This window comes from Oryctolagus cuniculus, chromosome 14 (genome assembly GCF_051225735.1).
Source record: "Oryctolagus cuniculus isolate XC-2025 breed Fujian yellow rabbit chromosome 14, ASM5122573v1, whole genome shotgun sequence".
NCBI classification, from domain to species: Eukaryota; Metazoa; Chordata; class Mammalia; order Lagomorpha; family Leporidae; genus Oryctolagus; species Oryctolagus cuniculus.
The window spans coordinates 66,151,906-66,176,550 of record NC_142880.1 but is presented as its reverse complement, the minus strand read 5'-3'; the positions used below and the strand labels follow the sequence as shown (position 1 = coordinate 66,176,550).

The 24,645-nt window shown below is 41.6% G+C and overlaps 1 protein-coding gene and 1 pseudogene across 7 annotated transcripts in view; both read left to right on the top strand.

Moving 5' to 3' along the window:
* The first annotated feature begins 245 nt into the window (after positions 1 to 245).
* The window catches only part of PRKAA1 (protein kinase AMP-activated catalytic subunit alpha 1), a 32,040-nt gene continuing 7,640 nt past the window's right edge, over positions 246 to 24,645 (top strand). The window contains exons 1-6 of one of the 7 annotated variants that reach the window (XM_070056673.2): positions 246 to 403; positions 15,451 to 15,592; positions 17,878 to 17,971; positions 18,408 to 18,449; positions 21,737 to 21,881; positions 22,425 to 22,512. In XM_070056673.2, the coding sequence (XP_069912774.1) occupies positions 304 to 403; positions 15,451 to 15,592; positions 17,878 to 17,971; positions 18,408 to 18,449; positions 21,737 to 21,881; positions 22,425 to 22,512 (611 nt within the window). In that variant the 5' untranslated portion in view covers positions 246 to 303. Of the gene's footprint in view, positions 404 to 15,450; positions 15,593 to 17,877; positions 17,972 to 18,407; positions 18,450 to 19,790; positions 19,910 to 21,736; positions 21,882 to 22,424; positions 22,513 to 24,645 lie in introns of those variants that run through there. The other 6 variants (XM_070056674.2, XM_051853781.2, XM_089313157.1 and 3 more) reach the window with 6 other exon arrangements.
* On the top strand, positions 10,055 to 10,678 carry LOC138845186 (small ribosomal subunit protein uS8 pseudogene; annotated as a pseudogene).

Genomic DNA, 24,645 nt, shown 5'->3' with positions numbered 1-24,645 from the left:
AGGGCGGAGGGGCTACCGCCCTCCTGGACTACCCGGGAAGCTGGGCGGGTGCCGAGCCCGAAAGGATGCGGGGCGACCAAGGGGACTGGGGGGCCCCTGCCAGCGACCGCAGCCCGCCCCGCCCGGGGGAGCGGCGGCTCCAGGTGGCCAGGCCCGGGCGGCGCGCGCGGGGCGGCGGCTCGGCCCCGCAGCTGCTCGCCCGCGTCCCCACCCCCTCGCCGCCCGCCCGCCCCCGGCGCGGCCCTGCCCGCCCCCTCCGCCCCCTCCCGCGGCGCCGTGCGCAGACTCAGTGTCTGGAGGAAGATGGCGACAGCCGAGAAGCAGAAACACGACGGGCGGGTGAAGATCGGCCACTACATCCTGGGGGACACGCTGGGGGTCGGCACCTTCGGCAAAGTGAAGGGTGAGGACCCCAGGGGAAGGGTTTGGCCCCGGCCCGGGAGCCGCGGGACTCCCGCGTTTCGCACCTCTTCCTCCTCCCGGTCCTCCCTGTCCCTAGATTCCCGGGCTCGGCAGACCCTCTCCGGGCTCTGTTCGGAGCCGAGCCCGAAGCTACCGAGCGAAGTGGGCGCTGCTCCCTTTGCGGGTGGGAGTAGGGTGGGGACCAGTCGCCATGGCGACGGCGCTGCGGTCGGTGCGAGGGAGGAGATGCCGAGGTGCGAACTTTCCCAGGTGGCGGCGTCCGGAGCTGCCCCGCGCGCTAGGTCTGCAGCGTGGGGTCCCGGGGGTCTCGGCCAGGAGGCGGGGGAGGCGGCCTCCTGTCCGGCTGGTTGTGCTCTTGGCTCCACGCCAGCCCATCGCTTTCCTGGCGGTCCTCCGCCTTGTCCGTATTTCCGTCTTCAGCAGGCTAGGGAAAGCATAACGGCCCCTGCTGTTTCCTGAGCATGAGAGATGTTCTCCCAGTTGAGGTTGCTTTGAGTATAGCCTGAATAATTTTTTTTTTAAATCCATTTCGTCCGAAAAGATGACTGACCTTGTGTAAAGCAGTTAAGGGGAGCTGGTGCGACCCTTGGTTTACCTTACAAATGCAGACTCCCGACCTTCAGTGTTTCTGAATTACCGGTTTTGCAGTATCTGCATGCTGAACCTGGTAGGCTACTGTAGATGTTGCCTCTAGATAATATTTATTAATTAGTAGAGTTCGTTTCCTTTTATTTTGGGAAGATATTTATTTTTAATGTTTAGAAATTGATTTTTATTTACTTGGAAGACAGAGACAGACACATAGGTCTTCCATCTGGTGGTTCACGCTGCAAATACCCAAAATAGCTGAGGCTGGGGCCGGGCCAGGCAGAAGACAGGAGCTGGGAACTCAAGCAGGGTTTCCCTCTTGTGTGGCAAGGACCCAAATACCTGGGCCATCAGTTGCTGCCTCCCAGGGTGCACATGCACAGGAAACTGGAGTTGGAATTGGAACAAGAGACAAACCTAGAGACCTGGTGAGATGCAGGTGTTCTAAGTAGTGTCTTAACAAAACCCTGTCCACAATATATTTACATTTAATAAACAGATTAGTGCACACTGTTTAAACTTTTTTGTTAAGTGTGGAACTTAGTATCTCTCTCTTTTAAAGATTTATTTATTTATTTCAAAGAGTTACAGAGAGAGGTCTTTCATTCCCTGGTTAACTCCCCAATTGGCTGCAACGACCCGGGCTGTGCTGATCTGAAGCCAGGAGCCAGGAGCTTCTTCTGGGTCTCCCATGTGGGTGCAGAGGCCCAAGCACTTGGGCCATCTTGGACTGCTTTCCCAGGCCACAGCAGAGAGCTGCATTGGAAGTGGAGCAGCCGGGTCTCAAACCGGCACCCATGTGGGATGCTGGTGCTGCAGGCCAGAGTGTTAACCCCGCTGTGCCACAGTGCCAGCCCTGGAACTTCTTACCTTTATGAAAAGCATGAATATTCTGCAAGTAATAAACTTGCTCTCTAATCCAATCCTGATATAAAAAGTTTAAATTGCAAATTTTGTGAGGCATACATTCTTTTTCCTTACAAATATGACTTTGTTATTAGGGATGTGGAGGAAGTTTGGAACTGATAAGAATAATTATTGCATTGGCATTGGATAAATAAGAAGCCTTTGACTAGTATATACTAAGTTTTTGGTAAATATTTGATCTGGAAGAAAAGGTTTATGAAAGAGTATACAGTAAATTAACTGAGCCTTGTTCTGCCAGAGCTAAGTTAACATCCTCCCGGCCCCCCCTCCCCAATTTATTTATTTTCATTTTTTGAAAGTGAAAGATCTTGATCATCCATCCAATGATTCACTCCCTGAATGGCTACGACAGCCATGTCTGGGCCAAGCTGAAGCCAGGTGCCATAACTTAGTCTTTGTCTTCCATGTGAATAGCAGGGACCTGATATTTAGATCCATTACATGCTGCTTCCCAGGGTGTGCATTAGCCTGAGCTGGAATTGGAAAGGCAGCTGGGACTCAAACCAAGGCACTTGACATGGATGTGGGGCATCCCAAATAACGTCTTAGCTGATGAGCCAAGTGCGTGCCTCTGTTGCCGATTCTGAGCCATAGGTGTGGAATATTGTTGTATAACCCATGGGGATGGGCATTAACCAACAAGGTCAGTAGTATAATAAAGTAAGGAGCAAACTCCAATATGGAGTAGTAACAGCCATTAAGGTGGGTCTACATTAGGACAGTAACATGTTTCTGTTTTCTTGAAGTTTGTTTTTTTTTTTTTTCTGTGCTGTTTCTTGTTAGTGATTATAAACAGGTTTTTAGTTTGCCAGTAGTTGTAAGAAATGCTCAGTAATGTCTCTGAAATAGTGAAAGAGACTTTGTTGATGTCCTCACCCCTTTCTCAAAATTCTTTTTTGATTGGGATGTTCATCATTCTGCTAAAAAAGACCTGAACAGAGTCAAGTCTGTTTTCCTATTTGTTAATTGGCTTTTGGCACAGTAGATGGAGAAGGAATAGACATCTTCTGTTTTCTGGAGTTGATCTTTTGTGATGTGGCTGTGATGTGAATCTCTTCAGTGACTCTGCTGTTCCTTAAACTTCTCCCTGCAAATGTGCCTCTCATGAAGTGCCATAGTCTGTCCAATATAACAACCTCCCCAAATATAGAAGGACCAAAATGATAGCAAAAAGATCACAGATTTCATGGATATGGCTAAATATTTTTATAAGCATGTTAGTTGAGGGGCTGGCACTGTGACGTAGCTGGTTAAGCCACTGCCTGCAGTGTCAGCATCTCACATGGGTGCCAGTTTGAGCTGCTCTACTTCCAATCCAGTTCCCTGCTAATGCATCTGGGAAAACAAGAGGAAGATGGCCCAAGTGTTTGGGTCCCTTGCACCCATGTAGGAGACCCGGAAGTCTGGCCCAGCTCTAGCCTATGAGGCCATTTGGGGAGTGAACCAGTGGATAAAAGATCTCTCTTTCTCTGCCTCTCCCTCTCAGTTACTCTGCTTTTCAAATAAATAAATAAATCTTTTGAAAAAAGTTAGTTTATATATGTCATGATCTTTACCTAGTTAGTTTTTTTTAAGATATTAAACACTTGGGATACTTTTTGTCACAAGGAATAGAAAAATCCAACTCAGAGTAAGCACAACTATCTCTGGTTCTCTCAGAGCAAGGAAGGCTTGTGTACCTCTCTTGCTGGTTGGTCAGTGATACTATGTGCCATTTGACTTAGGCTTGTGTTCTTAAGCAGGCACTAGAAAGGGAGATAACATTACCTTTGGAAGATGATGGCCAACCCTTGGATGTGTATGTGTGTCATCTTCCAAAATACTTTTTTAGTGTAGGGGGGCAGGCAGGATAGGCACCTACACAGCAATAAGTATTGTTAGAGTTAAGATCAGAGAAAATTGGGATATAGATGCTTTATGAGTAGGCAAAACAGCCTGATTTTGACAAAAATTCTTTGCTATAACAGGATTAGCAATATAGTTAAGTCAAGACAATTTGGAATAGGTAGTTTTGAAATTAGTTATATTCATTGGTAAACTCAACATAGAAAAGGAATCTCATGGAATACGTAATATTGATAGGCAGAAAAACTCCCAGTATGATATTCCATGCTGATAGGAAATTTAATTTGGGAGAGAAGGTTGCTATAAATTCATAGTGATTTATTTTGTTTTCTGTTGCAAGCTAAAATATTTATTTGGTTGTTTGATGATAGCATTTTGGGAGGAAAGTTTAAACAAAAAACTATTAATTTGAGATTATACTTGAATTATGTTTTAAAAAAGATTTATTTAGGGGCCGGAATGGTGGTGCAGCATGTTAAACTGCTGCCTGCAATGCCAGCATCCTATATGGGCTACAATTCTAGTCCCAGTTGCTCTACTTCTGTTCCAGCTCCTGGCTAATGTGCCTGCGAAAGTAGTGGAGGATTGCCTCGAGGGCCACTTGTCATGCAGCTCGACAAGGCTAATGTGAAGTGTCAGAGGAATTCCACAGAACCATGATAGTCTTTTTAATATAATTTTTTGTTCGGTATCACTCAACATATATATTCAGTGCACACATTTAAGGGTCAGTACCACTCAATATATATATCATTAGTCCACAGATCATAACACATCTAGGAGTAAGACGATCTCTAAAAATATCCAGCAATAGTAATAAGTATGAAGCATAAAAAGCATAATCAATCTAAACACTCATGGCTAAGGGTGTATATGAATGCTGCATTCAGAGTCCAGAGTCCAAAGTCTTCGTTACCACTTGGAGAGCTGGATCTCAGAAGTCACTTACGGGCAGTGGTCGTGGAATGACTGGCACTCTGGGCAGTAGGCTCAGAGTTCCAAGTCGGATGGTGAGGTGAAGGGTTGGAGAGGTCACCGATGAGAAGTCCAGTCCGGTTCCAATGTCAGCTTCAGCAGCGGCTGGAACGTCCAGGCGAGGTTGGATCCAGTGGAGTAGTGAGCAGAGTTTCAGCCAGCAAAGACACAGGCAAAGTTTCAGCAGGATGTGGTGGATCTACTTGATCATCACTCGCATTGAGCCATGGTCCCTGAAGGGAAGCAGAGCAGTGGTGAGGCTAGCCTCTTTAGCCTCCTTCTAGAGTAGGTGGGCCGTGAGTGTGCTCTGGGGTGTCACCAATCACCGGCTCATCCTTTTTAGGTGTCACCAACCAGATGTTGGTGTTAGGGTGTGACCAATGGTGTGTTAAGTGTCTTCTGGGTGTGGCCAATCATGGTGCAGTAGTGTCGGTGAAGTAATGTTGTAGCCAGCTTTTATTTTATTTATTTATTTGACAGATTTAGACAGTGAGAGAGAGAGACAGAGAGAAAGGTCTTCCTTCCAGTGGTTCACCCCTGAAATGGCCACTATGGCCGGAGCTACGCCAATCCTAAGCCAGGAGCCACGTGCTTCCTCCTGGTCTCCCATGTGGATGCAGGGGCCCAAGCACTTGGGCCATCCTCCACTGCCCTCCCGGGCCACAGCAGAGAGCTGGACTGGAAGAGGAGCAACCGGGACTGGAACCCGGCGCCCATATGGATGCCTGTACCGAAGGCAGAGGATTAACCAAGTGAGCCATGGCGCCGGCTCCGGTTGGCTGCTTCTTATGATGTAATGTCCTCCTGTCCATATCAGGCTTCACCACCTGTGTCTGTTTCTGACAGATGGTCTGGGCAGTTCCTGGTGCTTAGTGGCCTTAGCTTAAGTAACTCCGTTTTTGTTCTGCTTAGTAGCATTAACTTAAGTAACTCCATTTTGGTTTTGCTTTTTCTCTTTCTTTTTGGGTTAGAGGTGCTCTGTAACTCTTGTGGGACTCCAGTGTGATTACCCACAACGATCACCCAGGTACTTGAGCCCCTGCAACCATGTGGGAGACCTGGAAGAAGCTCCTGGCTCCTGGCTTTGGCTTGGCCTGGCCCCAGCTATTTAGGGAATGAATCAGAAGATGGAAGACCAGGCACTGTATCTCTCCCTCTCTCTATATGTAGTTCTGCCTTTCAGATAAATAAATCTTAAAAGATTTTTTTATCTTAAAAGATTTATTTATCTGAAAGGCAGAGTTACAGGGAGCAAGAGAGAAAGATCTTCCTTCTGCTGGCTCACTCCCCAAAGGGCCACAACAACTGGGGCCAGGCCAGGCAGAAGCCAGGAGCCTGGAACTCCATCTGGATCTCCTATATGGGTGGCAGGAGCCCAAGCATTTGGGCCATCTTCTGCTGCTTTCCCAGGCACATTAAGGAGCTGGAGTGAACCAGATGAAAGAAGCTTTGAATATCCTCTCTGTCTCTCCTTCCTCTCTCTGTCACTCTGCCTTTCAAATACATATATAGATTGATACACAAATATTTCTTTCTTTTTTTTTTTTTTTTTGACAGGCAGAGTGGACAGTGAGAGAGAGAGACAGAGAGAGAAAGGTCTTCCTTTGCCGTTGGTTCACCCTCCAATGGCCGCCGCTGCAGCCGGCGCACCGCGTTGATCCGATGGCAGGAGCCAGGATCCAGGTGCTTTTCCTGGTCTCCCATGGGGTGCAGGGCCCAAGCACCTGGGCCATCCTCCACTGCACTCCCTGGCCATAGCAGAGAGCTGGCCTGGAAGAGGGGCAACCGGGACAGAATCCGGCGCCCCGACCGGGACTAGAACCCGGTGTGCCGGCGCCGCAAGGTGGAGGATTAGCCTATTGAGCCACGGCGCCGGCCATACACAAATATTTCTTTAAAAAGGGGAAGAGGCAATTAAGTGTCCAAGTGTGAGTGCATATATATGTGGAGTGTGTGTCTCTTTAGAGGTTTACACAAACCTGCTTTAGTAGTTGTTCAGGGAAAAGTAGCAGGGAGACATTACACTGAATATCCTTTTTTGTTCTTGTTTGAGAGTCAGACAGGGTTCTTGTCTACAGGTTCACTCCCTAAATGACTGCCATAGTTGGGGCTGAGCTGGGTCCAAAGCTCAGAGCTGAAACACAATTCAGATCTCTTGTCTGGATGGCAGGAACCCATTTACTTGAGCCATCAATGCTGCATCCTAGTGACTGCATTGGTTGGAAGCTGGAACCAGAGCTAGGGCCTGAAATTACATCCATGTATTCCTGTGTGGTATATAGACATCTTAACCACTGGGCTAAACACATACTCCTCATATATTCTTTTGTACTTTTGTGTATTTGGTACATGCATTACGTATTCAAAATACCTAAAATTAAATCTGCAAAAAAAATCACATGAACATCATTATTACTGTATTATTTATGGGTTCTTATTTGTGTAGTAAAATCTATAGTGTGGGAAGCAAATTCCAAATTCAGGGTAGTGGTTACCTTTAGGGAGAGATGAAGAAGGAAGAAGGCGTCTATGTGTATCTGTAATGTTTTATTTCTTAAGCCGGTGGAAGTAATTGAGTGTTTGGTGGATGTTTTGGTATGTCTGACATGTTTTCTTTGAAAAAAAGTAGTTTAAATTTCCATCTGTAGCCTTTAAAACTATTCCTCTCCAGGATTAAGGTGTTTCCCTAATACTTTCAGCAGTGAAAGTTTTATTCTTGTAATTTAATAGTTAGGCCATTAGAATAACTTCAGTAGATATTTCTGTCTTTCTAGTATCTCTATCCTATTACAATCCTCTTTTTAAAAAGAAAAAAAAAGATCTATTTTATTTATTTGAAAGACAGAGTTAGAGGTAGAGCGAGAGAGAGAGAGAGAGGTCTTCCATCTGCTGGTTCACTCCCAAAATGACCACAAGAGCCAGAGCTGAGCTGATTTGAAGCCAGGATCCTGGAGCTTCTTTCGGGTCTCATGGGGTTGCAGGGGCTCATGGACTTGCGCCATCTTCTACTGCTTTCCCAGGCCATAGCACAAAACTGGATTGGAAGTAGAGCACCTGAGGCTCGAACCAGTGCCCACATGAGATACAGGTTCTGCAGGCAGGGGCTTTAACCCATTGTGCCACAGCACAGGCCCCTAAAATCCTCTCTTTCAAAGTCTAATATTGTTTCACTTCAGGATTATGTCTGAATAGAAGAGCATTTGTTACAATGTGTTATTATTAGATAAAGTTTCCTTTAGATTATAGTAGCATTTTTGTTAGTTAATACTTAGTTGACTAATATGCTATTTTTGTGGGACAGACATTGTGAATGCTTGTAATCACTGCTGTGTGTAGCCAGTAAGTCTTCCTTGGCCAAAATACCTTTTTCCATTTCATTCAAAAGCAACATATCAGTGCTGTTTTTTTTTTGTGTGTGTGTGTGTGTGTGTGAAATAGTAGCAGTGTGATGAGTGAAGTTTTTTTAAAAAGATTTTATTTATTTATTTGAGAGGTAGGGTTATAGACAGTGAGAGGAAAAGATGGAGAGAAAGGTCTTCCAACTACTGGTTCACTCCTCAAATGGCTGCAATGGCTGGAGGTGGGCCAATCTGAAGCAGGGAGCCACAAGCTTCTTTCAGGTCTCTCACCCTGGTGCAGGGGTGCAAGGACTTGGGCCATCTTTTACTGCTTTCCCAGGCCATGGCAGAAAACTGGATTGGAAGAGGAGCAGCTGGAACTAAAACCGGTGCCCATATGGGATGCCATTGTTGCAGGTGGACGTTTAGCCTACTAAGTAAAGTTTTGAACTTTGCAAAAGATTGAAATCCCTTAGTAATCTGTATTTCTTTTACTACATTCGTTAACTGTGGAAGTAGCAATGAGTTTGGCTGCAACCAAGTTTACTTAACAGAGAATCTGTAGCCTTGTTTTGAGAAAACAGTTCAAATTCTGGTATTGTACCCAGTACTTTTCCCCCTTCCACTGCAGAGAAATAGTAGGGTAGAGTGAATAGGTCAAAGACTTGGAGTCAGGGCCAATGTTGGTGTAGTAGGTTGGTTAAGCTGCTGCCTTAGATGCCAGCATCCCATATGGGCTCAGTTTCCAATGCTGGCTGCTCTACCTCCAATCCAGCTCCCTGCTAATGTGCCTGGGAAAGCAGTAGAAAATGACCCAAGTGGTTGGGCTCCTGCACCCATGTGGGAGACCTGGAAGAAGCTTTTGGCTTCTGGGTTTGGCCTGGTCTGCTCTGGCCGTCGTGGCCAATTGGAGAGTGACCAGCAGATGGAAGATCTCTGTTTCTTCTTTTCTCTTTCTGTAACTCTGACTTTCAAATAAATAAATAAAATCTTTGAGGAAAAAAAAAAAAAGACTTGTAATTAGAAGACCTGTCCCAAGTTTGTCAAAATAGCTTTACTTTGACAAATTACATAGGTTCTTATAGCCGCAGTTTCTTTATCTGTAAAATAAGATGATACCTGCATCACAGATTTCTTATGAGACCTGAATGTAATATGGATGTTTCCTAAGCTGATACACTGTTTTAAAAAGTATTGCGCTATGGAAATTTTAATATTTTTAAAAGATTTATTTATTTGAAAGGCAGAGTTACAGAGAGAGAGGGAGAGAGAGATCTTCCATCTGCTGGTTCACTCCTCAGATGGCTATAATAGCCAGGGCTGTGCCAGGCTGAAGCTAGGAGCTTCTTCCGGGTCTCTTATGTGGTGCAGGGCCTACTTGGCTGTCCTCTGCTGCTTTTCCAGGCACATTAGCAGGAAGCTGGATTGGAAATGGAACAGCTGGGAGGTGAACCAGCACCCACATACAATGCAGGTAGAGGCTTAAACTGCTATGCCACAATTCTGTTCCCTGAAATTTTAATATTGAAGTATGTAGGTGAGTTAAAGGCAAATATATTTGTTCCCATAAGTAACAGATTATAATATGATAGCCTTAAATTACACAGATTTTGCTGGGATGAAGGAAGGAGGAGAATGGGTAAATTGGAGAGTCATCAGTCTTGGGACATTATTTCTAAACCTTGGAGGGAAAAGTTTGTGTCAGATTAAGATTGGGCTCTTTCAGGGCCGGCATTGTGGCACAGTAGGTTATCCTCTGCCTGCAGCACTGGCAGCGTCCCATATGGGCACCAGTTTGAGTCCCAGCTGCTTCTCTTCTGATCCAGCTCCCTGCTATGGTCTGAGAAAACAGTAGAAGATGGTCCAAGCGCTGGGGCCCCCGTACCTGCATGGGAGACCCAGGGGAAGCTCTTGGCTCCTGGCTCCAGCTCTGGCCATTGCGGCCATCTGGGGAGTAAACCAGCAGGTGAAAGACCTTTCTGTCTCTCCCACTCATTGTAACTCTCTCTCAAATAAGTAAATAAAATCTTAAAAAAAAAAAAAAAGATTGTGCTCTTCCCATTATATTTCTGTGCCATCATAATGATGTACATGAATATTCTGGCTGGTGGTCTTGAGAGCATCAACAATGCCAAAAGGAGAGGTGAGTTCCAGATTATTAGGCCATGCTTCAAAGTCATTGTCAAGTTTCTAACTGTGTTGGTGAAACATGGTTACATTGGTGAATTTGAAATCACTAGTGATCACAGAACTGAGAAAATTATGTGAACCTCACAGGTTAAATAAGTGTAGAGTGATCATCTTCAGGTTTGGTGGGCAACTTAAAGATCTGGAAAAATGGCAGAATGATCTGTTCTCATTCTGTCAGTTTGTTTTCACTATGCTGACAATTTCAGCTGACATGAACCAAGAAGAAGCAAAGATGAAACACACAGGAGAAAAAGTACTGTGATAAAAACATTTTCTTTTTTGAGAGGCAGAGTCAAATAAACAAAGTCTCCATCTGCTGACTTGCTCCCCAAATGTCTGCAACAACCAGGGCTGGAGCCAGGAGCTAGGAGTCAGGAATGCTATGCAGGTCTCCCATGAAGGTGACGGGAAGCCAGTTACTTGAGCCATTACTATTGACTTGCAGGGTCTGCATTGGGGGAAGCTTGAGTCAGGAGCTGGAGCTGGGAGTTGAACCTAAGCACTCTGATGTGGGTTACATGGATCTTAACTGATAGGCTAAATACCCGCTTTCTTGGGATTCTTTTTCTGGGGATGTAATATATACATACAAACAAAGTGCCTCAATGGGCCAAAAGAAAAGAGATTGAAGACTACTAAGTTGAACAAAGTTTGTGCTAGAACATAATACCGACTAGGATCAAGAAATCCTATACAGCTGAATGACTTCCAGGCTATCCTGTGTGAGAGCACAGGGTAATACTGATGCTCATACAAGCTGAACATTTGCTTGGTTCTCTGTCATCATGTTCCCCGGCCCGCGGGGTAATTATCTAGGACACAAGGAGGGCAGACCTGAATGGAGAGACAAACCAGACACAAGAAGGGAGATCAAGACAGTATTCTGATCAAGGTCCCACTTTATTGGAGACGGAGGCAGCTTATATAGTACAAGGCAAGGATTGTGGCAGTCGAGGGCAAGCAGGGGTCATTTTACAACATAGTCCGAAGGAATGGTTTTACAGGAGTTTTAAATCAACATCAGTTTGACAAGGGGAGTTACTGTGGGGTTTTACAGCCACCAAATACTCTTATAAGATACAAGAGGTCGTGAGGTCAGGGGGCACTGAAGCCAGAAGGCCAAGCGCCAACCGTATCAGTGATCTGTACAAATGGAGCTTTCTAGTGATTTGTAGTTGAAGGTTAATCTAAACAGAGGCCTATACAGGGAAACCAACACAGTGGCTCCCAACAATCATGTACAGTGTGTTCCATTTAAGTAATATGAATGTGTGTAGTACAGTTTAGAAAATGTTTTCCCAAAAGGTGAATTTAGTTAGCTTGTTAATTTAAATGGTATTTTAGGTAACTCACCTTTTTTCCAAAATATTTTATTTATTTGAAAGTAAGACTTACAGACACACACACAGATCTTCCATCCACTGGTTCACTCCCTGGGCCTGGGCCAGGTTGAAGCCAGGGATGTGGAGCGTCATCCACGTCTCCCATGTGGGTAGCAGGAGCACAAGCACTTGGGTCATCTGTTGCTTTCCCAGGCATGTTAGCAGGAAGCTGGATTGAAAGTAGAGCAGCTGGAACCTGAATTGGTGCCCATAAGGGATGACAGCATTACAGGCGGAGCTTAACCTGCTGCATCATGATGCTGGGGCACCATGAATTCACTTTTCAGCTGATAAAAATACTGTCTCAGTATGCTGGGGCTGCAGTAACAAAGTGCCTGGAAGGTGAATGACTTAATACAACAGAAAGTTATTCTCACATTCTGGAGGTCAGAAGGCTACATTGCCCTGAAGAAAGGCTCTAGTAGAGAATCTGATCTTTGCCTTTTCTAGCTCTGGTGGCTCCTGCTATTCCTTGGCTTGTGGTAGTATAATTTCTGTCTCTGTTCTGTCTTCAGATGGATGCCTTCTTTCTTTGTGTTTGAGTTCTCTCTTATTATTAAGAATTATTTATTTGAAAGAGTTACAGAGAGAGGTAGAGACAGAGAGAGAGAGAGAGAGGGGTCTTTCATTCCACAGGCTCACTCTCCAAATGACTGCAACAACCAGATCTGAGCTGATCCGAAGCCAAGAGCCAGGAGCTTCTAATGGGTCTCCCACATGGGTGAGCCATTTTCCACTGCTTTCCCAGGCCATAGCAGAGAGCTGGATCAGAAGAGGAACAGCCAGGACTAGAACTGGCGCCCATATGGGATGCCGGCACTGCAGACTGGGGCTTTAACCCGCTGTGCCACAGTGCCGGCCTCTGTGTTCTCTCTTAAAGCACACTAGCCTTTACATATAGGGCCTACCCTAAATTCAAGATGATTTCATCTTGAGATCCTTAATTTTATCTGTAAGGACCTCATTTCACCCCATTTCCATGTAAGATAACATTCTGAGGTTCCAGGTTGACATGCATTTTGAGCAACACTCCTCAACCCATTATTGTGGTTAAATTTTATATATTTTTAGTTTTATGCTCCTTATTTTTCTCTTACATTTCATTTTTTTTAGTAACTTTTAAATTGGTTTGATAGACTATGTTAATAAAGTGTCATTGAAATTGACATGTGGCAGATTTTCAGTGACTGGATTCCTGTTCTGATACAGGAAAAGGATAGTTGTAGCAGAGCCTGACGTATAAATGCAGGTATTCCATAAGTATAAGTATTTCTTTTAAAGATTTATTTATTTGAAAGTCAGAGTTACACAGAGAGAGAAGAAGATGCAGAGAGAGAGGTCTTCCACCCAATGGTTCACTCCCCAGTTGGTCACAACGGCTGGAGCTGTGCTGATCCGAAGCCAGGAGCCAAGAGATTCTTCTGGGTCTCCCACATGGGTGCAGGGGCCCAAGGACTTGGGCCATCTTTTACTGCTTTCCCAGGCCACAACAGAGAGCTGGATCAGAAGTGGAGCAGCCGGGATTCAAACCGGTGCCCATATGGGATGCTGGCATTGCAGGAGGTGGGTTTACCCCGCTATACTACAGCATTGGCTCCAATAAGTAATTCTTAAAAAATGAATTTTTAGGGGGCTGGCATCATGCCGTAGTGGCTGAAGCCACTGTTTACAGTGCCAGCATGCAATATGGGTACTGGTTAGTGTCCCAGCTGCTCCACTTCTGATGCAGCTACCTGCTAATGGCCTGGGAAAGTAGTGGAGTATGGTCCTAGTACTTGATCTCTGCCATCCATGTGGGAGACACGGATGAAGCTCCTGGCTTTGGCCCAGTCGAGCCCTGGCTGTTGGCAGGCATCTGGGGAGTGAACCAGTAGATGGAAGATCTCTTTCTCTCCCTTTCTGTAACTCTTTCAAATAAATAAATCTTCATTTAAAAAAAAGAAAGAATTTTTAGAACAGTTTCTATTAGTTTCGGGGAATTGAGCCTATTCATCTCAAAACTACAGGACAATAAATTAGAAACTCTTCTGATATGTTTAACTTTTATTTCTGTTTTATTAATAGGACGTATACATTTGTATTCTAATATACAGTGTCTTCAGAACTACCTTTCTTGAAACATTTATCACATTTCACTAATTTTGAGTCAGACTTAGGTTGAAATTTTGGCTTTGCCACTCATTAGCTGTGTACCTTTGGGCAAGTTATATCATTTTGCTGAACTTCAATTTCCTGTAAAATGTTGCTAATACTCATCTTCAGGGCTGGTGAGAGAGCATGTTTGGATCCAAATTGGGTATGTCAGAAATACTAACTAGTGAGCTGTATACCTTAATTACATTATGTTTTATAGATCGACTACATTTTATATTGTAAAAATTATAATTTGTAAGTCAAATGACCTGTGTTTTTTTTCCCCCTCTAACTTTTCTATGATCAAAGAAGTATTCTTGTAGTTTTTACGTAATAGATAAAGTCACTGTCAGGGAGTGGTGCTATAAGTAAATACACATATGCCTAAGAATAATCAGTTGAACTTTAACTAAAGTCAGGAAATTGGTTGAACTTTGGAAGTTGGAAATCTCAGCAATGGTGGTGGTGGTAGAGCAGGTTGGTGAGAATGAAACTTGTGGGAATGGGAACTAGATGCATGAAAATGATGGTATTATTTATGTAGTACTTATATGTCTGCATAAAAGAATGCTTTAGAATCTAAAAGAGTGCAGATCAAAGAACTGAGATAAGACTGGCTGTTCAGATATTAAAGCAGATAATTCAGTTCTAGGAACAACAGAAAATCAATAACCCTAACTAGTAGTAGCTAGGGGCCAGTGCTGTGGTGTAGTGGGTGAAGCTGCTGCCTCTGACACCGGCATCCCTTATTGGCACTGGTTTAAGTACTGGCTGCTCCACTTCTGATCCAGCTTCCTGCTAATGTGCCTGGGAAAGCAGTGGAAGATGGCCCAAGTACTTGGGTCCCTGCACCTGTGTGGGAGACCCAGAAGAAGAAACTGGCTTCAGATCGGCCCAGCCTCAGCTGTTGTGGCCATTTGGGGAGTGAACCAGTGGATGGAAGGCTTCTCTCTTTGCTTCTGCCTCTCTGTAACTCGGCTTTCCAAATAAATAAATCTTTTAAAAAAATTAGTAGTAGCTAACATTTATTTATTGATCATTCACTGTGTGGCAGGCATTCTGGAAAGTGCCTTACAAACACTACTTCATGTATTCATCACAGTCACTGTTATGGAGTATGTGGTATTCTTATTTTTACAAATGAGTAAATAGAAGGTTAAAGTTTTTATACTTGCCAAGTCAAACATCTATTAAGTACCTTCAAACAGGATTAAACTAAAGTCTGTCATGATGGAGTTTTTTGGAATGATGGAACTGCTGTATATCCTAGTATAATGGTGGTTACATCAATTTCTACACCTGTTAAAGACTATAGAACTGTATATCCCCTTAGTAGTTCAATTTATATGTATGGTAATTTTAAAGTACAAAAATATATACAGCAAAAAGAAAGTCTCTTTTCTTTTTCTTTCTTGTCTTAGCCTTCTAGCTTTCCCTTCTATAAGAGATCACTTTTACCGTTTTCTTAGTATTTTTCATTCAGATTCATTCTGAAACATTTGAACATGCAGGGCAAATATTGGGCAGAAGAGAAAAGAACTTAAATCTGTTCACATATTTTCTGAGAATGCTAACCTTACTACTCTTAGAATAGATCTAAATATATTATTAGTCAAGCCTTATATTTATTAAAATTATTTCTCTTACAGTTGGCAAACATGAATTGACTGGGCATAAAGTTGCCGTGAAGATACTCAATCGACAGAAAATTCGAAGCCTGGATGTGGTAGGAAAAATCCGCAGAGAAATTCAGAACCTCAAGCTTTTCAGGCATCCTCATATAATTAAATTGTAAGCTTGTTCACATTAAACATGGTTCAGTCATCTTTTTATCACTTTTGTTAATCTACTTCATCTTCCTCTGAGAAATATTACTGATATTTCTGTTTCCTGAGGGTTTTGCAAAGTTTCTTCCTGCTCATGTATTTTTTCTAACCCTGTTTGGTCAGTTAAGCCTGTCTTTGTGTTTTGACCTTGTGCTTCTTAGCTATTATCCTTCTTATTCTTTCATCTTCTGGACAGATGTCCTTCTGACTGACAGTGTTCCATGCCCCTATTGCTATTGAACCAGCAATGATTTGCTAGTAAAAACAACCTAAATTTCCACATAATGTCACTTAGCCTCACTAATGACAATGCAGTGAAAAAGATTTCCCCTCATCCTATTTATATCTGATCATACATATAACAAAACTATAGGAATCTATTATTTGAAAAGGGCAGTAATCCAGTAACCCTTCTATTGTATTGCTACCAGTTGTAGCACCTACAGGTAATAAATTTACTATTCACTTCCTGCTTTGTTATGCAAGCTATAATTTGAAACCTCACAGCCTTTTCTAATGAACTGGATGACTCAAAATTTGTTTCACTGTCACCTCTTCTCATTTGTTGAGGTATATGTTATTTTTAAGGATTTGTTTATTTGAAAGGCAAAACAACAGAGATAGGAAGAAACAGTAAGAGAGAGAGAGAGAAAAAATCTTCTATCTGCTGGTTTACTGCCCAAATAGCTGCAAGAGTCAGGGTTGGTTCAGGCCATTGCCAGGAGCCTGGAACTCCATCCAGGTCTCTGACCTGGGGAGCAGGGGCCCAAGTACTTGGACCATCATCTGTAGCTTTCCTGGGCACATTAAAAGGGAGCTGGTTTGGAAGTGGAACAGCTGTTACTTGAACCCAAGCACTCCAATATAGGATGCCAGCATTGTAAGCAGCTGTTTAACTTGTTGCACCACAATGCTGGCATATATATATATATATATATATATATATATATATATATAAAATTTATTTGAAAGGCAGAAAGAGAGAGGTCTCTCGTCCACTGGTTTACTCCCCAAATGGCTGCATTGGCTGGAGCTGGGCCAATCTGAAGCCAGGAGCAGGAGTTCCTTCGAGTCTCTCGTGGGTATGGGGCCCAAGGTCTTGGGCCATCTTCTACTGCTTTCCCAGGCCATAACAGAAAGCTGGATGGGAAGTGGAGCAGCTGGGACTTGAACCAGCACATATATGGAATTCCAGCACTGCAGGTGGCAGCTTTATCTGCTATGCCACAGTACGCTGGCCTCATGTTGAGATGGTATTAAGTAACATCTGTATGCTACTGTTCCCTAAATGTGTATATCCTGCTTTGAAACTTCTAAACTCTAGACTCACAAGCTCACTGCTGATTTTACAGCTCCATTTGGATGTATGTGAGGCATTTCAAACCCTATGTGGCCAAAGCTGAACTCTGTTACCCTCTTAAACCTGCTCTTCCCATAGTTTTCACCATCTCCATTAATAGCCAGTTACCAAGAGGAAAAACTTAGGAACCATCCTTAATTTCCCTATTTCTCCCACTTCCTACCATCTGTTCCATTTTATCCTTTAAAATATATCTAGGATTTGACTATTTCTGAGTTTCTTTATTTCCATCAAACTGGTCTGAACCATCTTAATTTCTCATGACTACTGCAGTAGCCTTCTGCTTCCACCTTTACCATCTCTTCAGTCAGTTCTTTATACTGCTGCCATTGTTATCCTTGTAACATGTCAGACCATGGGACTCCTCTGTTAGAAACCTTTAGTAGTTTTTCATCATGGCAAGTAGAGCTCTGTGGCCTTTGGCCTCCAGTTACACTTTTGTTTCCACATTGTATTTCTCTTTCCCAGCTTACTCCACTCTAGCCTCCTTACCATTCCTCAGATATGCCAAGTAGCTTCCACCTGAGGACCTTTGCACTTGCTGTTAACTCCTGCCTGGTTCCCTTTCCTAGAAATAGACATTGTTGGCTCCCTTACTTCCTCAGGCTTTGCCCAAATATTACTTTATTAGAGACCTTCCTTGAGCCCTCCATATAAAACAGTTTATTTCTCTTTATAGCAGGTTCTACCACCTGAGATATTGCCTATTTATTTAGTATCTGTTTCCTGGTGCCTAGAACTTGAACACCATGGGAGCAGAGAATCCATTTTGTTCCCTGCAGTTTTTCTAGCTTCTAGCATAATACCTGGTATATTACAAGTACTTAGCAGATATTTATTGAATGGATATACATGTTTTAATATTAGTAGATAATGTTTTCTCTCACCAGGTACCAGGTCATCAGTACACCATCTGATATTTTCATGGTGATGGAATATGTCTCAGGAGGAGAGCTATTTGATTATATCTGTAAAAATGGAAGGGTAAGCGGTTCTGATTTAATCCTGTGTATATTTTGTAACGCCCCTTATTCTTTACTAGCATCATGTCAGAAAGCAATTTTAATAGGTATATTTAATAACTCATTTCCTTGGGTATGTATTTGTTTAGTATCATAGACTATTTAGAGTTAGAAAGGGCCTTAAAGATTATCTTCCTAGAGTGCTTACATAGATGTGGTATAGAGCCTCACAGTTTATATACTTGCTCAAGCTCACTTTATTTATTAAAGAAAGAGTTGGATTGAGACCCTAGAACTCATAATCCTCACACTTAATGCTTTTGGAATATACAATTTTTAAAAATTGTGTCTTGAAGTATATAATTAATTCTTAGAAAATATATTATTGAATACTTAAAATCTAGACCTTGCTAGTCCACCCTAGCTACATTTAAATTGCATTCATTTTTTGGTTTCAGAAATCTGATGTACCTGGAGTAGTAACAGGCTTCATGAAGGAGGTAGGACCTAGACTTAAAGAATTTAGAGCTGGAAGGAACTTCAGAAGATATTTTGAATAATACTTTAAGTTAACCAGTATTTTCAAAAGCTGAACCCCGCCCCCTGCCCATACTTTTTTCATTCCTAGGTATGTGGTCTGCAAAATCCCCTTTCTGAAAGATTCATATCAGCACTGAGAAGACAATTTCTCTTACTCCCAATCTAAAGTTATTTATGTTACATCTTCATTTGTTCTACATAGCATTTTTAAAAAGATTTATTTTTTATTTGAATGGCATAGTTACAGAGAGAGAGAGATTTTCTACTGGTTCACTTGCCAAATGGCCTTTAAGGCTGGGCTAGCCAGGATGAAGCCAGACGCTAGAAACTTCATCCCATGTGGGTGCAGAGGTCCAAACCCTTGGTTCTTCCGCGGTACATAGCGTATTTTACTTTCACCAAAATCAAAGACATTAACTAAGTTAATTTTTCATTTTACTATTTCTTTTTTTAAGTTTTTTTTATTTGAAAGGCAGAGTGACAGAGAGAGAGGGAGAGAATCCAGTGGTTCACTTCCCAGATGACTGTAACATCCAGGGTTGGGCCAGGTCAGGGGCAAGAGCCAGGAACCCCATCCTAGTTTCCCACATGAATGGCAGAGAGATGGCACTGTGATATGGGATGCAGGCGTTCCAAGCAGTGACTTAACCTGCTGCTGAGTAACACCTGCCCCATGATTTTACTGTTTCTTTTTTTAGAAAAAGATTTATGTATTAATTTATTTGAAAGGCAGAGAGAGAGAGAGAAGAGAGACAGAGATAGAGATATCATCCATCTGCTGGTTTACTCCCCAGATGCCTTTAACAGCCAGGGATGAACCAGACTGAGGCCAGGAGCCTGGAACTCTATCTGGGTCTCCCATATGGGTGGCAGGGTCTCAGGTACTTGAGACATCATCCTCTGCTTTCCTAGGCACACTCCAAAGTAGAGCAGCTAGACTCACTGTACTCTGTCTGATACGGGATTGGGCATTCCAAGTGGTGGCCTAACCTGTAGTGCTGTAGTTCCTACCCTGATTTTGCTATTTCTTAGCATGGTTTGTTTCTATTTCTACTTCAGGCATTCTCCTTTAATTACTTCCCCCTCCCCCATGCTGCACCAGGCAGCTTTGCCTGGAAAAAAAACAAGCCCAAGTTGAATTAATGCCCTATTTTCATAACTTTTCCATTTTCATTCTGTGTCATTTTGTTTGACATTATAGGAATTTCTTCATTTTGTCTGCTGATTAACATTAAAATTTCAGCCATCATATTTTCTGTTTCAAAGATCTTTCTTGCTTTCTCTTTGTCTTCTGCATATAGCCCTTCAAGAGATGTTTGGTGATTTTTGTTGTCCACTTGTATTTAAGAATGAAGCACTAAATGCCAAGCTCCTGTTGGTAGAATTTACTGATTGTGAGGCCTTCCCATAGGTTGAATTGGTAGGTAGTGTTTCTTATATCTGATACTTGTTCCAGAAGAAACCTTCTAATCTTGACAGTATTATCAGCCTTGTGCCACTGCTCTAGGAGCTGAGTGAAGAGTGCACAGGTCTCACTAATCAGTGTGTTGACTTTCACTTAATCCCTGTGTTTTCCTCATGATGCCTCATCCTTGCCTTGGTTATCTTTGAGAACAGAGTTGTTCATCTTACTAGAGTATACCATAAATCTATTCTTCAGTAGGGATGATTACGTTTCTTACTTCAGTCAGTTCTGTATTCAGCCCACTCTCCCTTCTACCTTCAGAAGTTCCTGATATTTCCAGGGTCGGAGCCTTTGCAAGGTTCTTTGTACAGATGAATTTATTTCTTACTCATTTCCATTCCTGTAGGCTTAGGTTTCTTCTTTCTGTTGTTGCCTAAGTATTTATCACTGTTCCATCCAGTGTACAACTTGGCCAGTCCTCCTGATTACTGCTGTCTCTTCTCTTGCTCTTTTTGTCTTTATTTGCCTCTTGTATTGGTAGTGTCATTTTATTGATGTTTCAAGGAACGAAGACAAAAGATTCTATCTGCTGTGTCTAGCATGCACTGATTTTTCTCTTTCTTTATAGACATCTTTTCCTTTATCCTTTGTACTGTATTTGTAATGAATATAAAATTTTTCATTTTTGTAGCCTACCTAGGTATTTTACTTATATTCTGTTTAAGTGATTAAATTTTTCCTGTTTCATATTTTGAACAGATATTCTTTTTCATGAACCTACATTTCTTATAGAAATAAAAATATTTGATTGCTAAAATATTAGTTTTTTTTCCCCTAGAGTAAGGGTGCCCCATAGCACTTCAGTAGTATTTTAATTTTGCTTTGAAAACAAGTTACTGATTTTTTTCTCCCAGATCATCCATTCCCTTTAATGTGTGAAATTCTGGTTTTAGAATGCTAACTCATGACTTGTGTTAGAAGATTACATACTAGAGTCCCTTTGCCTAGAGAATTAATAGCTTACTTATTAAAATGACTTCTTGGGTGTAGGCATGTCCATTAGTTATTAGTTATGTTGAGAAAACATCATAAAAATATAGCTAGAGAAGTTCTTAAAGCATACTTTTAAAAAGGTAGTTGTGGCATCACATGCGATTTTTTCATTAAGCACCAAAGATAAATGTTTTTACATTTTATGATGAATTAAGGTTTTTCTTTGTTAAAATTAAAATGTCTTTAATTTCTTAGGACTATAATGTCATTGCTTGCTAACGTATTAATTGTGCTTAAATGTTTCCCCTCGTAGTCTAAAATAGTATCTCCCACCTCAGCATCACTCTCTATATTCTTACTTTGCTTTCATTTTCTACAAAGCACTATTACTCCTTGATGTTATGCTTATTTATTGTATATTTTTGTCAACTATATTAGGGTCTTTGTTTTTATCTATTGCTATATCATGTTTAAAACAGTGTGTAGTACAATGAAGGTGTCCAAAAATACTTCATATCTGTTATAGGAATGAAGGATTAAATATTTCCATATGGGCAAAAACATGCATAGTTTTAAATAAGAATTACAACTTTGAAGTTACTTTCCTCTATATTTCATGTTGTAATGCAGTCATAATGCCAATGAAAAATACCAGAAAGTTGAGTTACTGATTTGGGTTCCAGGATCTTCTTAGTATTTCTGTTTTGTACTGCATGTATCTACTTTGTATTTCAAAAATGTCTCATGAGTAAAATTCATTTGGAAGATTTCATACATTTTGACACTTTTATAGGTAGAAGTATTTATTTTGAGAGACACACCTTTAAGATACTTCTCTTCCTTTCTTAGCTGGATGAGAAAGAAAGTCGACGTTTGTTTCAACAAATCCTTTCTGGGGTGGATTATTGTCACAGGCATATGGTGGTCCATAGAGATTTGAAACCTGAAAATGTCCTGCTTGATGCACACATGAATGCAAAGATAGCTGATTTTGGTAAGGATATTTTTATAGTTTCATATGTTCATATTTTTCATGAACATACCTAGCATTTTCCAGATAACTTTTATGTTATGTAATTGATTATTCAGAAGTATTCTTTCTGTTTTGTTTATGAACATACGAAAATGAGCATTCTCTTTTCTTAGCTTTGTTTCTATAACTGGGTTTTAGGATAGTAGGTAAACAATTTAAGTTGGTAGTATTAGAGAACTTGTTTGAAAAGGGACTGTTATTTATGAAGGGAATGTAGCAACCTTAGTTCCTGTTTTTTGAGTCAGATATGGGGAACAAGGGAGGTGAGTGTGATGGAATTATTAAAAACTTGGAAGCTAGAAGGTGAACTTATATGAACAAAATTATATATTAAAAAATCAAATATTTAAGTATTAGAAAATCATCATTTCAGCTTAAGAAATATTATTTGACTCTTAAAAATGAATTTATTTTTCCTTTATAAATTCACTTTGTATTTAATGGGGTTTTGTTTTTATTTTTGCCCTTGGAAAATCCTGAGTAGCTAATTTTGTGCACTTTCAGGTCTTTCAAACATGATGTCAGATGGTGAATTTTTAAGAACAAGTTGTGGCTCACCCAACTATGCTGCACCAGAAGTAATTTCTGGAAGGTAGTATTTGACACTCTCCCACCCCTAATATATTTGTAATTGTCTTTTTCTCCTAGATTTTGTTAGTCTGTAGTGTCATATTTAATTCTAATGAAAGAAATATAAAGTTCATTATTTTCTTATCTGGGAGTATTTTTTCATTTTTTTAAAGGTTTATATGAGAGCAGAGTTACAGAGAGAGGGAAAGACAGAGACGTCTTCCATTTGCTGGTTCATTCTCCAGATGGCCTCAACATCTGGAGCTGGGCTGATCCGAAGCCAGGAGCCAAGAGTGTCTTCCCAGTCTCCCACATGTGTGCAGGGGCCCAAGCACTTGAGCCATCTTCAGCTGCTTTCCCAGGCCATTAGCAGGGAGCTGGATTGGAAGTTGAGCAGCCTGGACTTGAACTGGCATCCATATGGGAGGCAGAGGCTTAACCTACTATGCCACAGTGCTAGCCCCTGGGAGTATTATTTTTTTTTTAAATTTTTATTTATTTATTTGAGAGGTGGAGTTACAGAGAGAGGGAGAGACAGAGAGAAACATCTTCTATCTGCTGCTTCATTCCCCAGATGGCCTCAATGGCCAGAGCTGGGCCTGAATCAAAGCCAGGAGCCAGGAGGTTCTTCTAGGTCTCCCACCTGGGTTCAGGGGCTCAGGCACTTGGGCCATCTTCTACTGCTTTCCCAGGCTATAGCAGAGAGCTGTATTGGAAGCGGAGCAGCCAGGACTCGAACAAGTGCCTCAATGGGATGCTGGTACCACAAGTGCAGAGGCTTAGCCTGCTATACCACAGTTCTGGCTGCGGGAGTATTCTTTTTAAAAATAAAACATTGTAAGTGGATGAGAGTTAATGACTCCATTTATAGGGGAGATTGTTGGTTTGCCGCTCAACATTATGTTAAAGTAGGTGGATGAAAGTACTTTCATTTTTTCCCTAGCTGAGTTTTAAGTAGGTAAAATACTGAAAAGTTGAGTAACACAGAAGCACTCAGTAACTAGGAATGGTTTATTGTGTACTTAGATTAAAAGTATAATGTGTAGCTTTATTTTTTCAAGAGATGGCTTTAGGTTTTCTGATAAGAAAGAATCTTGGAGAATTGAACTGAAATACTGATAAAATCTTCAGACTTCATTTATGTTGAATCTTCATTCCCTAAATCTTTCAAGAAACCAATAATATAAGAATTTTATGCTGCCAACTTAGTAACCACCAGCATTGAGAACATGAAGATTTGAGCACAGCTTTTTTTTTTTCTCAAGATTTATTTATTTGAAAGGCAAAGTTACAGAGAGAGAGAGAGAGAGAGAGAGAAAGAGAGAAAGAGAGAAAGAGAGAAAGAGATAGCTTCCATATGCTGGTTCACTCCCTAAGTGGCTTCAATGGCCAGGGCTGAGCCAGGCCAAAGCCAGGAGCCAGGAGCTTCTTTCAGATCTCCCACATAGGTACAGGAACCTGAGGATTTGGGCCATCCTTTGCTGCTTTCCCAGGCACGTTAGCAAGGAGTGGGATTGGAAGTGGAGAAGCTGGAATTTGACCTGGAACCCATATGGGTTGCCCGCATTGCAGGCGGCGGCTTAACCTCATATGTCAGAATGCCAGCCTTGAGTGCAGCTTTTTAAGTAGTTTAGAAAACAAGAAAATTTAATTTTTCTCAGAATAACCTTTTGTTCTTCACTATATCACTGAAATTAAAAACACAGAAACTTGTTTGTTTACTAGCTTTTATAATTTTTAATAACTTTTCATCCAAATCACATTTCTTTCTTTATTTGATATTTTGATTAACTCAGTGCAGAAACACTAGCATTTTCTATTTTGATGAGCTTGCTTGCCTAGAGTATTCAAAAGAACTGGTATTTGTGTAAAGGCAAGAAGAATACCTAATTTTTAGATAAATCAAGTTTCATCATTAATATCTAGTGTCCACAATTCTTTTTATATTATATTTTTTGTGTCTTTCTTAATTCTTCTGGAAACAAAACAGTTTAGGTCCTGGATATTAGAGACTATGTGATTAAATAAATAAGAAAAAATGTGGTAGCAAAGACTGACTGATATCTAGTTTTCCCAGTTTGGATAAGGTTTTTCTTTGAAGAAACTTGTACTCTCAAAAATATATCTCTTGATCAGTTCAACAATCTCTTTTTGT